Raw genomic sequence first — 11956 nt, 5'->3', positions numbered from 1 at the left:
TGCTGAATACTCTGAGCATTTAAACTTAGTTTGGGACACTGCATAATGAACATCATATGCATCATATGGGTAAAAGCCTGCATTAAAATAATCAGTCATAATAAATGTCATTTATTAATATGCACATAGTAATGTAGTGAAATCTGTGAGGGTACAGGGAAATATATATTCATATATTGTAATTGTACAAGATAATATCCATGCTGCAAAAAATTCTTGATCCGCTTAAATGCCAGTTTTTCGATTTTCAGTCGCGCCAACTACAACGCAGAAGCTTGCCAATCTAACAAAGTAACGCTAACGATCCATACCACAGGACTTCATGTGCATCCGATCTCTTTATCCGGCCATGCAGCCCGCCCGCCTCACCACGCTAACCAGGGTTGCCAGATCGAGGCGGAAATGGACGCTCGCTCTTTCCTTCTTTAAAATAAACAACTGCTAACGACTACTGATGTTTTTCGGGAGAGAAAAAAAAATATTTAAAAATTGAGGAAGCAGAGACATTTAACTTTGGCCAGACAATGCAGGACCACCAGGCCCCAGCAGCAACAGATTTTTTGAAAGGCGTTTAAAGCACCGATATACGTCGCCCTGGTTAATGCAAGCCCACTACTTGTGGTTTTGGTTTATACAAAAATAATTTGCTGTTGTTGTAATGCCGTAAATATACACGGGAATAACAAACACAATCCGTGCGAAGTCGCTTACATTAAGCGGGCTTGGCAACATACACGTTCATCAATTGGCATCAATTTTAGTGCCGACACCTGTCGGATGGGCGAATGTTTTTTTCATATATCATTTAATTCACTAATACGCATGTCCGCAATCAAAATGTACATTTAACAACATGTTGGCACTTGTAAATTACATTACACTTTCAGCCTTTTACACTTATAACATACTGACCATTTTGCACATCTCAATTCATTTAGCACTTCTCTGCTCTTTTTGCACATGTTTGTCTTGTCTTGTGTGTCCTATCATGCACAAGCATCCTACATGATGTTGTCCAGTTATGTCCTTTCTGTTAATTGCACGGAAACGTTTTCTCTTATAGAGATCTGCCCAGTATTTAAGCTTTTAGTTAGTATAGTTGAGTTGTATATTTTTTCTTTCTTTTATGATTGCACTATGGGGGGGGGGGGGGGGGGGGGGTCTGTGTGAAACATTATTTCAATACATGGTATGCTTTGTAAACTAATCTTGAATCTTGATGGCCCCAGTTCTGCTTCAGCGTCTTTGCCCCGTTTCGCCACTAGAGGGGGTCCTTTCACGTTTATAGATGCCGGCGCGTATTTCGTCGAATATTACGCATCCAGTCAACGTGCGACTTCAAGTTCTTGGCCCAAAAACCACTCAGGTTCAATTGGTTTAAACCTTTATTAAAAAAAAACAACAACCACATATTATGCACGTTCCTATTCAGCTTTCCCGGACAGTCGGAAGAGTTGGTGGAACGGAAAGGAGCGGGGTGAAGCTGCCCCTTTCGGTTAATCATTAACGCGCCAAATCCCACTACCGCGTCCTCTGCAAATATGATAAATGCAGGCCAGGCTCTCGCCCCGGTGACGGCGGGTAAGGCTTCTCCCCGAATGGCCTTGCGGACAGGGGACTGTGCCGATGAAGAGGACGGGAGAGGACGCGCTCCTCCCGCTGCTTTCCCGGCTGGACGAGGAGGAAGACTCCGGCATCAAGTCAGGTGACGTCATGACATAAACTTTTATATTTATATAGATATAGATATAGAATAACAACTTCCAATTAACCTGGTTAAATAAAGCATGCATTGAAATCTGAAATTATATCTGCTACAGCTTTTTATTTTATTTTGATTTGAGCTTGCTTGCCACACATCAGAATTTATTCTATAAAATACATGAAACAAGCCTGAAATAAAACGTCAGTTCACGACCCCGCTCCTCAATTTCATGGCTCATTTATTTTCATTGTCCATATGGAGAGTGGCTCCTGGTGGTACGCGTCAGTGGAATGTTCTTGCTCTTGACTAGAAGCCGAGGAAAGCAGCGGCTCCGTGTCGTCGGACGAGGACCTGGACTCCCTGGACTACGAGCGGGACTTGTCGTTGGGCCACGGCGTGCCGAGGAAGAGCGTCAGTCAGATGATCAAAGACAAGAAGAAGCAGACCCAGCTGACCCTGCAGTGGTACCCCTGCCTTCGCCTTTAACCCCTGTCCGTCGGGATGCGTTCCCGCTTTTTCATTCCCTGTTGGTGTGTTTGCTTCTCAGGCTTGAGGAAAACTACATTGTGTGCGAAGGGGTCTGCTTGCCACGATGCATCCTGTACGCCCACTACCTGGATTTCTGCCGGAAGGAGAAGTTGGATCCGGCCTGCGCTGCTACTTTTGGGAAGGTAAAGCGGCCACTGACCGTAACCAATCATTATTATTATTATTATTATTAATATTAAAGCCCACCAGGGCTTTGAAGTCATTTTAAATGTGTAAAACTGTAAAATTTGCAGACAATTAGACAGAAGTTTCCGCTTTTAACGACCAGAAGGCTTGGAACGAGGGGTCACTCAAAGTAAGACCAGTCGGTTTTCAAGGGGTTAATTTTCTAGGATCATTCATTCATCCTGGAATTGTAATTATATCCTCTTCCACAGATATCATTACTACGGGATTGGGATTAAGGAGAGCAGTGCCTATTATCATTCCGTCTACTCGGGAAAAGGCCTGACCAGGTAGGTAATACTGAGGTCGGAAAGAAAGCTCCATAAGAAAGTTGTGTTTTTTTTTTAAAATGATCCCTTTTCAATTTACTTTTGAACAGGTTTTCTGGAAGCAAACTTAAAAACGAGGTAATACTGTACAAAAAAATTCTAATGTATTCAATGGATTTCTTTTATTAGGAGGAAAAAACAACTTTTTCATAAAATATGTACATTATAGATTAAATGCCAATTATTACCGCGCATGTCATTTGTTGAGATGCGCCGGATGTCACTGCTTTGCTTTTTGTTTGAATTGTGAACAGGGAGGATTTACCCGGAAATACTCACTGAGTTCGAAAACGGGAACGCTGTTGCCGGAATTCCCGAGCGCGCAGAACCTGCTGCTTCACAGTTCTGTTTCGAAAGAAAAGGTCTGTGCAAATTTACATATGCCACTAATATTCGTAACTAGTTCTGTGACACGACCTGCTGACCTCTGCTTCCTCAGGTCGACACCTTAATCATGATGTATAAAACGCACTGCCAGTGTATCCTGGACAACGGCATCAACGCCAACTTCGAAGAGGTATCCGTAGTTCCAAAGCTAGGGTGGTAGTAGCCTAGTGGGTAAGACACTCGCTATGAACCAGAGGACCCAGGTTCATATCCCTCTTACTACCATTGTGTCCCTGAGCAAGACACTTAACCCTGAGTGTCTCCAGGGGGGACTGTCCCTGTAACTACTGATTGTAAGTCGCTCTGGATAAGGGCGTCTGGTAAACGCTGTAAATGAAGTGCATATATACGCGTGCGCGGAACATGAAAAACTCCCTGCCTCTTGCAGATCCAGAACTTTCTCCTCCACTTCTGGCAAGGAATGCCCGACCACCTCCTGCCCCTCCTGGAGAACCCTGTGATAGTGGACATCTTCTGTGTGTGCGATTCCATACTTTACAAGGTGAAGCTACTTAACTTAAAATGCTACGTTTGAGTGGCGTAAAATACGTTCGTTCTTTCATTCATTGCCTGTCCATTTGTGTCTCGTCAGGTCCTGACCGACGTCCTCATCCCTGCGACGATGCAGGAGATGCCAGAGAGGTCTGTGTGGTTCTGTATTATCAGCACGGCGGCGCCGTACAGCGGTTCCACGACTACTGTGTTAAACAGGCAGAGTTATTTTTAGTCTCCTAGCAGATATCCGCAACTTTGCGAAACGCTGGGAACACTGGATGGTGTCGTCACTGGAAAACCTTCCGGAGCCGCTGTCGGAAAAAAAGCTTTCCATCGCGCGCCGCTTTGTGTCCTCGTTGAAGAGACAGACGTCCTTCCTGCATCTGGCTCAGGTACAGATGCTCAAAGGCGAGATCCGTCATCCACAGCGGCGATATATTGATTGCCGTATTTTGCCAGATCGCCAGACCGGCCCTGTTTGACCAAAACGTGGTGAACTCCATGGTCGGCGACATCGACAAGGTGGACCTGAACAACATCGGCTCCCAGGCCGTGCTGACAGGTTCCGGTGGAGACCCAGACTCTGAGTTGTACTCGGAATGTGAGGAGAAATCAGATTAACTGGCGCTAGGCTCCCCGTGAGTCCGACTGATGGACCGCCACCTCTTCCATCTGTCTTCCCAGACGACTCCATCGCGGTTTTCCAGGAACTGAAAGACCTCCTGAAGAAAAACGGGACCGTCGAGTCCTTCATAGACTGGCTGGACACGGTGCTGGAGCAGAAAGTGATCAAGGTTTGCCGCTCCCACAGGTTCTGGAGACTGAGCTTGCTGAGCGCGGTGTGAAGGTGTACTGTCCGTTCCTTTGTTCTTCGTTCTTCCGCAGCCCAGCAAGCAAAATGGGCGATCGTTCAAGAAGCGCGCCCAGGAGTTCCTGCTCAAGTGGAGTTTCTTCGGCGCTCGGGTCATGCACAGCCTCACCCTGAACAACGCCACCAGCTTTGGTAAGGATGTTCAAAAATCATCCAGCAGGGCATATCTTGTGAGCGTAACACAATTTTAAAAAGCTAAATGAATTAGTACCACAACTGTCCCACATTTACATTCTGAGATACGTTATAGATTCTTATTAAAGTTTTTTTTTTTTTTTTAAAGAAGACATTTAAAGACATTTATGGGGCAGTGGTGGACTAGTGGTTAAGGAAGTGGCACCGTCCCCTGCCCACTGCTCACCAAGGGTGATGGTTAAAAGCAGAGGACACATTTCACTGTGTGCACCGTGTGCTGTGCAGCTGTGTATCACAATGACTATCGCTTCACGTTCAGCTTTAGGTGGTCTTATCAGAATCATTTTTATTCGTACTGAAACATTGAGATTTTTCTCCAAAAAGTGTCATTAGAGATCATATTCTGCCCTGTAATCCTGTAATATAATAATTCAAATTATTTTATGTAGTAGCCCGGTACGTAACTCCTGTGACCAGAAGACCGACTTACTACCGTTGTGTCTCCAAGGGGACTGTCCCTGTTGCTACAGCGTGTAAATCATTCTGTATAAAAATAATAAAGGTACATACATATACTTGGTAGTATTTAAAAGTACTTTTATTATGAAAATGTCACTTTATTTTTATTTTACATTAATACGAGTTCCCCAAGCCTGTCTATGGTCCTGCAGTGCTCAGGCGGTCAGATCTGAAATCCGACCGTCATGTCTTGAAAACGTGTGAAACATTGCAGTTGCTCAATTAATGGATGTAAAAATGAGCTCAAATGTATTTTTTCAGTTCCGTCACGTGAACCAGTGATTTTAATTATAATTTTTCTGGAAAGTCAGCGACATGACTTCCTGTCTGCGGCAAACATTGCTGTTGGTGAGCGATGTTGATGACGTCATTTCCGCGAATGCCCGCTCAGATCCTATAGGCCGCTCTCCTCCTGGTCCCGCCTCTCTCCTCCTCATTTGCATTTAAAGCTACAGACACCGAAACGGCTGGATCAAAGTGGCTGTAATACTGCAGCAAGGCTGAATTTCAGAAAGAGACTTCAGATACATTATTAGGGGACCAATAAGACCTACTGTATATAAAAGTAAAAAAAATCCTAATAGGAGACCTTTAAGAACCAAATATAAGACCTTGGGTTGTACATTTTGTTTAGGGGCATCCTTTATCATTTTGACCATCTTTGTTTGAGATGAGGCAGAAGCCATAAAGTTTTGTTAGCTCTCTCAGGTCGTGTGGTCAGGACTCGGGGGACAGGTCCTCCACGCACAATGCAAACAGTTACATTACGTCCTCCTGGCCACACACAGGAGGCTTGGTGCACGGGTGCCGATTTGTGGAGAGGTCACGGGGTCAAATGAAAGTGGTTTCACTCAAGTAGACAAGCGAGTCTTTTCGCTTCCTCGAGGCGGTGTCTCAACGTTGCAGGTGTCCTCGTTCGTTTCAGGGTCCTTCCACCTCATTCGAATGCTCCTGGATGAGTACATTCTTCTGGCAATCGAGACGCAATTCAACAACGACAAGGAACAAGACCTTCAGAATCTGTTGGACAAGTACATGAGGAATGCAGGTATGTGTGAGGAGCACGGTGCTTTCACGCATTAGCACGTTTTCTTTGGTCCGAATCACTCGGTGAGTTTTGAACATTGTATCAATTATCCAAGGGAACCAAAATGCGGTGCTTCAAATCACACGAGAACGTTCTCTCTGCTGATTGGTCACATCTAATGCCATGGGAACAACAAAAGTAAATACAGAATGCAGAGGACATGGAGGACACATCACTCACATTTACAAGATTTTTATTTGTCACGTAGTTATAGCAGTGCAACATGCAGTGAAATGTTAAAGTAATAGTTATAGAAATAAATAAAATGGAATAAATATAAAAAAAAAACATTAATGTTCAATAAGAACATAAGTCACAGACACGACTGGGTAGTGGCTATGGATTCTGTTGAAGTGCATGGTGCAGAGATTGTGCAATGATCAGCATAACAGTAATAGATTACAGCAGACAACGGTGATCATTCAGATGGTCGTGGTGTGAGGTGTGGTGGCACGTCCTCGTTCAAGCACCCTTATGGTCTGGGGATAAAAACTCCTTCTGAGTCTCTTTGTTCTGGCCATGATGCTTTTGAGCCTTTTGCCTGGTTTTAGGTATTGAAAAAGACTGTTGTTTGAGTGTTGATGGCACATTTCACTGTTGTGCTTGTTTGACTGTGAACGTGAGAATCTCACATCTTGGATATTTGGTCTTTTTCAAGATGCCAGCAAAGCTGCCTTCACCGCCTCACCCAGTTCCTGTTTCTTGGCCAATCGTAACAAGGCCAGCAGCGCCTCCAGCGATTCGTCAGTGAAAAACGAGTCGCCAGCTGAACAGACTTACATGTCTGTCGGTGGAGGTCAGCTTGCGGCTCCAGGAAACACCATGTTGTACCAGGACACCGACCCAGACGAATATTCTCTTTCTGGTACTCAGTCTGTCCTTCCGTCTGCAATATTGCATCTATACATTGCATATGTACATTGACCACCTCTCTCTCAGGCCAGCTGGACTTTTCTCAGACCAGTGGTCCTCTCATGACCCCGCCCACCTCTCCAGCCATGGTAAGCCGCGGCAGCGTGATCAACCAGGGTCCCGCGGCAGGCCGACCCCACAGCGGCTGCCCCATGCAGCCCCACCTCTCCTGCCAGACCTTCCCAGAGGCCATGTACCAGAACACCGCTGGCTACTACCAGCCGCCATTCAGGCCTCAGGCCCACGCACAGTCTCCAGCATACCCCACCCGCTCAGACGTCGGGCGGTACTCGACTTTCGGGGACCAGCCGCTGCCCAAGGACTGTTTTGGCGGCAGCTGTGCAGTTTCACCCTACAACCCGCGCCCGTTGTCCGGCTATGGTGGCAACTCTGGTGCGGACGCCCAGGGGGGGCAGCTCCTGGATTCTGGGGGATACGGCTTCGGCGGCAGTGGTCTGAGTGGAGGAGGCTGTCAGAGCCTGGCGTATTCGAGCACAGGACATGGCGGTGAGGACAGGATGTTCATATTCCAGCGCACATTTTAAAAACGCAAGATGCAATGGTAATCTCCCCTGAAATTGTGTGCAATGTCCTCCGGCACAATTTACAGCTGGAGAGCGTGGAGGGTGAGGGGATCATGGCAGCATGTCCACAATGTCCCTATTTGTCTCATTTGCTAGTAACAGGTTTTTTTTATCCTGTTGTAAAACGGAACTCTGTCCCTCTTGACCTGTTACAGGTTACTATGGCAACACGGGTTACCTTGACGGCCAGCGCATGGGGTCCATGATAGACCAGCACGTCTCGGTGATCAGCAGCGTGAGCAACGCCCGGTCCGTCCCGCCGTACGCCGACGTCCACGACCCCCTCAACATCCTGGACGACACGGGCAGGAAGATCGCGTCGTCCTACTACAGCGACGCACCTCCGCTGCTCAACCGAGGAGCTGCAGGTCAGCGGGCTAAAATGCATCTCAGATGAATCTCAAGAAATTAGAATGGCTTGTTTGAAAAAGCTCGTTTGTTTTTTCTTTTAATAAAAAGGTAAAGAGATTTTTTTTGTTAAAAACCAGAAAATTCTGACGAATGAATGCTTGGATGGAGCTGTTGGATAAAGGTGTTAATGATATTAGATAAGCAAATGATCTCTACAGTATTAAAATTTGAGTACAGTTTTTATCTTGTGTTTTTTCAGCTCCATCCATCTCTTCCTCTGCTCCGTGTATGTATGGAGCTGCCACACAGTACCACTCCCAGGATGCACTTCTCCCTCACCACAGACCCCCCGAGGTCCAGGACATGGTGTCTGCTCTTCCCCCCATCAACACAGTGTTCATGGGCTCCACCGGAGGGCCCGGCTGACCTGGCCGACCCCCACGCTGCATGAAAATGGCCCTTCCTGTAGGGAATTATATTCATGGAAGTGGCAGGAAGTGAACTCTCCTTTATAAAAGAGGGTAAAAAATGTGGCAATATCCATACTCAATACATGAATGTATTTTTTGCAGAGAATATAACTGAGTGTGTAACATAGATGCCTTCATGATTATTTGCGTGTTTCTTAAATGCATTAATATAAAGCTTAAATTATATGAAAAGTATATTGAGTGACGGTGACACCTTGTTTAATGCTTTAAAAAATATGAATGTTTTTGACCACAGTGTTCAGATTGCATTGTTAAAGACTCGCCATTAAGATGGAAACATGAAATAAATAAATGAAAAATATAAATGCTGCGAATGCTTATTTATTTAAACAGCTGGTATTGCGTTTTTTTTGCAAGAGAGCGAGATTGAGAGATGGGAGGTGAGGTGGAGCAGTGATCTGGCCTTATCTCCTCATCCCAGAATACAGGCCCGGGGACAGATTAGGCACCGGCAAGCACAACCGAAGAAGCCGTGGATCAAAGTTGCCGGTTATCTGCCAACGGGAAGATTATTTGATTTCACCATTGTGCAGTGGCCAAAGATATGGCCTGATAAATCTGTTGACCAAAAGGCAGAACCAATAAGAGGTGTTTGAACGCACGGCGTTAGCAAGCTGTTTATACACTGGGCCCATCGGAGGAAAAAAGAGGTGTCTCATTCTTACCGGCGGCCTCTAAATTGTGCTTTGTTAGCCTTTGGGCAGATGGGAGCTAATAAAACCATAATCAGTAACATTATCCCGGGCGAGGCATTTGTGTACAGAAATGATATCATTTCAAAGCAATACACCGTATTTGACTGTACGGAGTTGATACACCCTTGGAAAATCGCACAGGGGCCCGTCAGGATTTTACCTTTTGTTGTGAGAGACGGCACAAAATGAATGATGAAATCGTCCGCGTCTCGCCGCCCTTTGTCTACTGATGAGGAAAATCCTGTCCAGCGCTTGGCCTGGAACAGATGGCCTGAAACGTAATGATTACAAAATCCCGACGTTAAAATAGTTTAATTACAAAGTCAATAATGCCGCCAACAATTGCCAGGCCTTTAGTGTAAAAACAACAGAAGGCCGAACGCAAACTTTGGGACAATGTTTAACCAGAACTTTGCATTAGGCCCCCTGAAACTCCATATGTACCACAGCGGAGCCAAAGATCAACAGATCTTGCTGTTAATCTTGCCCACTGTTGCACGGCGGTCATTAGAAGCTGCTATATTGTCTTTTATATAATATATTCACCGTTTCTTTTCTTTCAGAAAAATTAAAATGGCCAAAAATAATGTAAATGTAGAAAATTTACATTATATTTACAAATATTACTCATATTACCTATTAAAAATATGTGAATAGTTTACAAAGATATTTCATTTACATTCATTTAATTTCCTCTGGAAAATGTTTTTTTCCCCCAAAGGATCGATTATTATTAACACGTACTCAAGCTGTTATAGGTAAAACCACCAGGGGGCAGTAAATACTAGCTATCGCTTCTGATCAAGATCATTGGTTAATTTTTTATTAAGGTAAATACAATTAACAGAACACAATCTTTTTTTTAAATGCGACGAAACGATCCAGAGTTCAGGATTCCACGATTCCTCAAAAGCCTCCTCCCATCACTGCTAAAGTCCCCTAATACTGAGCTCGGCAAGCAGAATTATCAGCAATAAAAACGTGTCTGCGGCCATTTAGAAATATAAACATCCATACAGTTATCAGACTATCGGCTCAGTGGTCAGTGCTGATGTTTCCCGTCCACTTGACATGTCTGCGTTGGGAGGCTACACTGCAATGCTGGACCCCCATCGCTGTGTTCCCAGCAGGTACTGAGCAGACGCTAGTGGTTGACCTCGCGACCCTTTTAACCGGAGCTGTGTCTCAGTGCAAAAATCTTTAAAAAAATGAAAATAATAAAATGAGAAAATTTAATGGGTTTTTTTTTGTGTGTGTAGATCTGTGTTAGCCAAAGCCCATGAACTGACAGACAAGTCTGAGAAAGTCATCATGGGATTCATGTAGTGTGTGTAGTGCAGCATTTATCCACTAGAGAGCATTGCAGCACCAAAAAAAAGAGAAAAAAGGTCATGTTCCTTCAACTGTCTTTTCATCCATTGTGTTCGCTGATGTTTATTATCAGGGTCAGAATAATGAAAAAAATGTAAACTCAAATCAGAAAGAAAGACTTGAGCATAAATATATATATATAATTGACATATATCTTATTGACATCTAACTTTTCATTTAATACAAAGATAGCATACCATCACTATTTACACCAACAAATAAGTATTAAAATGCCCTTTATTTTCCATCTTTTCTTGAACATTGAAATTCTGGTAAGGCTTTTGCCATAATGAAATGAGGAACTGACCAAAAAAAAAAAATTCTTTTAATACAACAGAATGCATTAAGCCACACTGCAGCAGTGTTTAAGTGGCCTGTACGATGTCAAAAAAAAATCCCTCAATAAAAAAAACACAATTGCAAAATTTCAAAAGCAATATCACACCTCATCAGATTTTTCCTGTTTTACTGTTTAATGTCACCTCTGTATTCAGAAAATTGCCTATCGTTATCGATTCTGGATCCCAATGTATCGATAACGAATCAACAAAGGATGTGTCAGAAAAATCTGTGTATTTTGTCCCACCCCTACAGTACACCCGCCCCCCTGGTGGGGACTTGTCCGTCAGTTCATGGGCTTTGGCTAACACAGAGCCTGGGAATTCCTCAACTGCATGCGCCCTAACCCAGAGTGTGCGGCGGGTCAGCGGCGCTGTGTGCGGAGACATTGCAGGCATTTCTCCCATCGGTGGTAAATATCTGGCGGAATCCCGCCGCGCTCCCCGGCTACGGTGCTGCTGAATGGCTGAGGCCCGGCGTGGCGGGCGGAAGCGGGGGGCCGACAGTTCCCACAACAAGGGCCGCAAACATTTCTGGAGTGCCGGGCCTTCACTGAAAATAAACAGATTCTGTGTGAAGTCTTCAGCGTGGCACACTATCGATGCCGCCAACTTTGCTCTGATCTGATCGTATAACGTTAATGCTAACTGCTTTTCCAAAAATTAAACTAATGGTCTAATTAAAAGCTAGCAGCGTCCGCAGCGTAAACAGGCCGTTTCGTGTGGCACCTTGTGGCATCCGAGCGGCACCTTGGGAACACCAGGCCCTGCGTCCGTAAGAACTGCAGATGTCGGGTGCGGTGGGACCATTAGGCTGCGCTCATTCTCGCCAGGGGGAAAAATGTGAACGCTTGCATTATCGAATTTGTAAAGCCTCAAGGTCACCGGGGCCCCGAGGGGACCCCGGGGCAAAAATGTTAATTCTTTAATTCTGTTTTCTTCTAGTAATTGGCTGAACGGTAACTGACACCG

General features: G+C 44.9%; 1 protein-coding gene across 3 annotated transcripts; it reads left to right on the top strand.

Annotated features, from left to right (window-relative positions):
- The first annotated feature begins 1181 nt into the window (after positions 1 to 1181).
- On the top strand, positions 1182 to 8759 carry rfx6 (regulatory factor X, 6). 3 transcript variants are annotated; one of them, XM_028953313.1, is made up of 19 exons: positions 1182 to 1705; positions 2019 to 2169; positions 2253 to 2376; positions 2488 to 2549; positions 2632 to 2709; positions 2799 to 2826; positions 3003 to 3110; positions 3188 to 3265; positions 3524 to 3637; positions 3728 to 3777; positions 3863 to 4022; positions 4090 to 4231; positions 4315 to 4424; positions 4516 to 4633; positions 6081 to 6203; positions 6901 to 7107; positions 7182 to 7661; positions 7894 to 8106; positions 8349 to 8759. In XM_028953313.1, exons 1-19 carry the CDS (start codon positions 1627 to 1629, stop codon positions 8513 to 8515), a joined length of 2592 nt encoding a protein of 863 aa, XP_028809146.1. In that variant the 5' UTR covers positions 1182 to 1626; the 3' UTR covers positions 8516 to 8759. The 3 variants fall into 3 exon arrangements, with proteins under 3 accessions (XP_028809146.1, XP_028809145.1, XP_028809147.1); XM_028953312.1 differs by having other exon boundaries at positions 2016 to 2169; XM_028953314.1 differs by lacking the exon at positions 8349 to 8759 and having other exon boundaries at positions 2016 to 2169; positions 7182 to 7674; positions 7894 to 8060.
- The last annotated feature ends 3197 nt before the right edge of the window (positions 8760 to 11956 follow it).

This window comes from Denticeps clupeoides, chromosome 14 (genome assembly GCF_900700375.1).
Source record: "Denticeps clupeoides chromosome 14, fDenClu1.1, whole genome shotgun sequence".
Classification (NCBI taxonomy): Eukaryota; Metazoa; Chordata; class Actinopteri; order Clupeiformes; family Denticipitidae; genus Denticeps; species Denticeps clupeoides.
The sequence above is the reverse complement of the archived record's forward strand: the minus strand, read 5'-3'. Positions and strand labels throughout refer to the sequence as shown.

Bases quoted from the DNA above. Each gene is read 5' to 3' on its own strand.
- rfx6 (XM_028953312.1), top strand. From the start codon at position 1,627: ATGAAGAGGACGGGAGAGGACGCGCTCCTCCCGCTGCTTTCCCGGCTG. The intron at 1,706-2,015 runs GTGACGTCATGA...GCTCTTGACTAG, and splicing joins AGACTCCGGCATCAAGTCAG to AAGCCGAGGAAAGCAGCGGC. The intron at 6,204-6,900 runs GTATGTGTGAGG...GTCTTTTTCAAG, and splicing joins CAAGTACATGAGGAATGCAG to ATGCCAGCAAAGCTGCCTTC.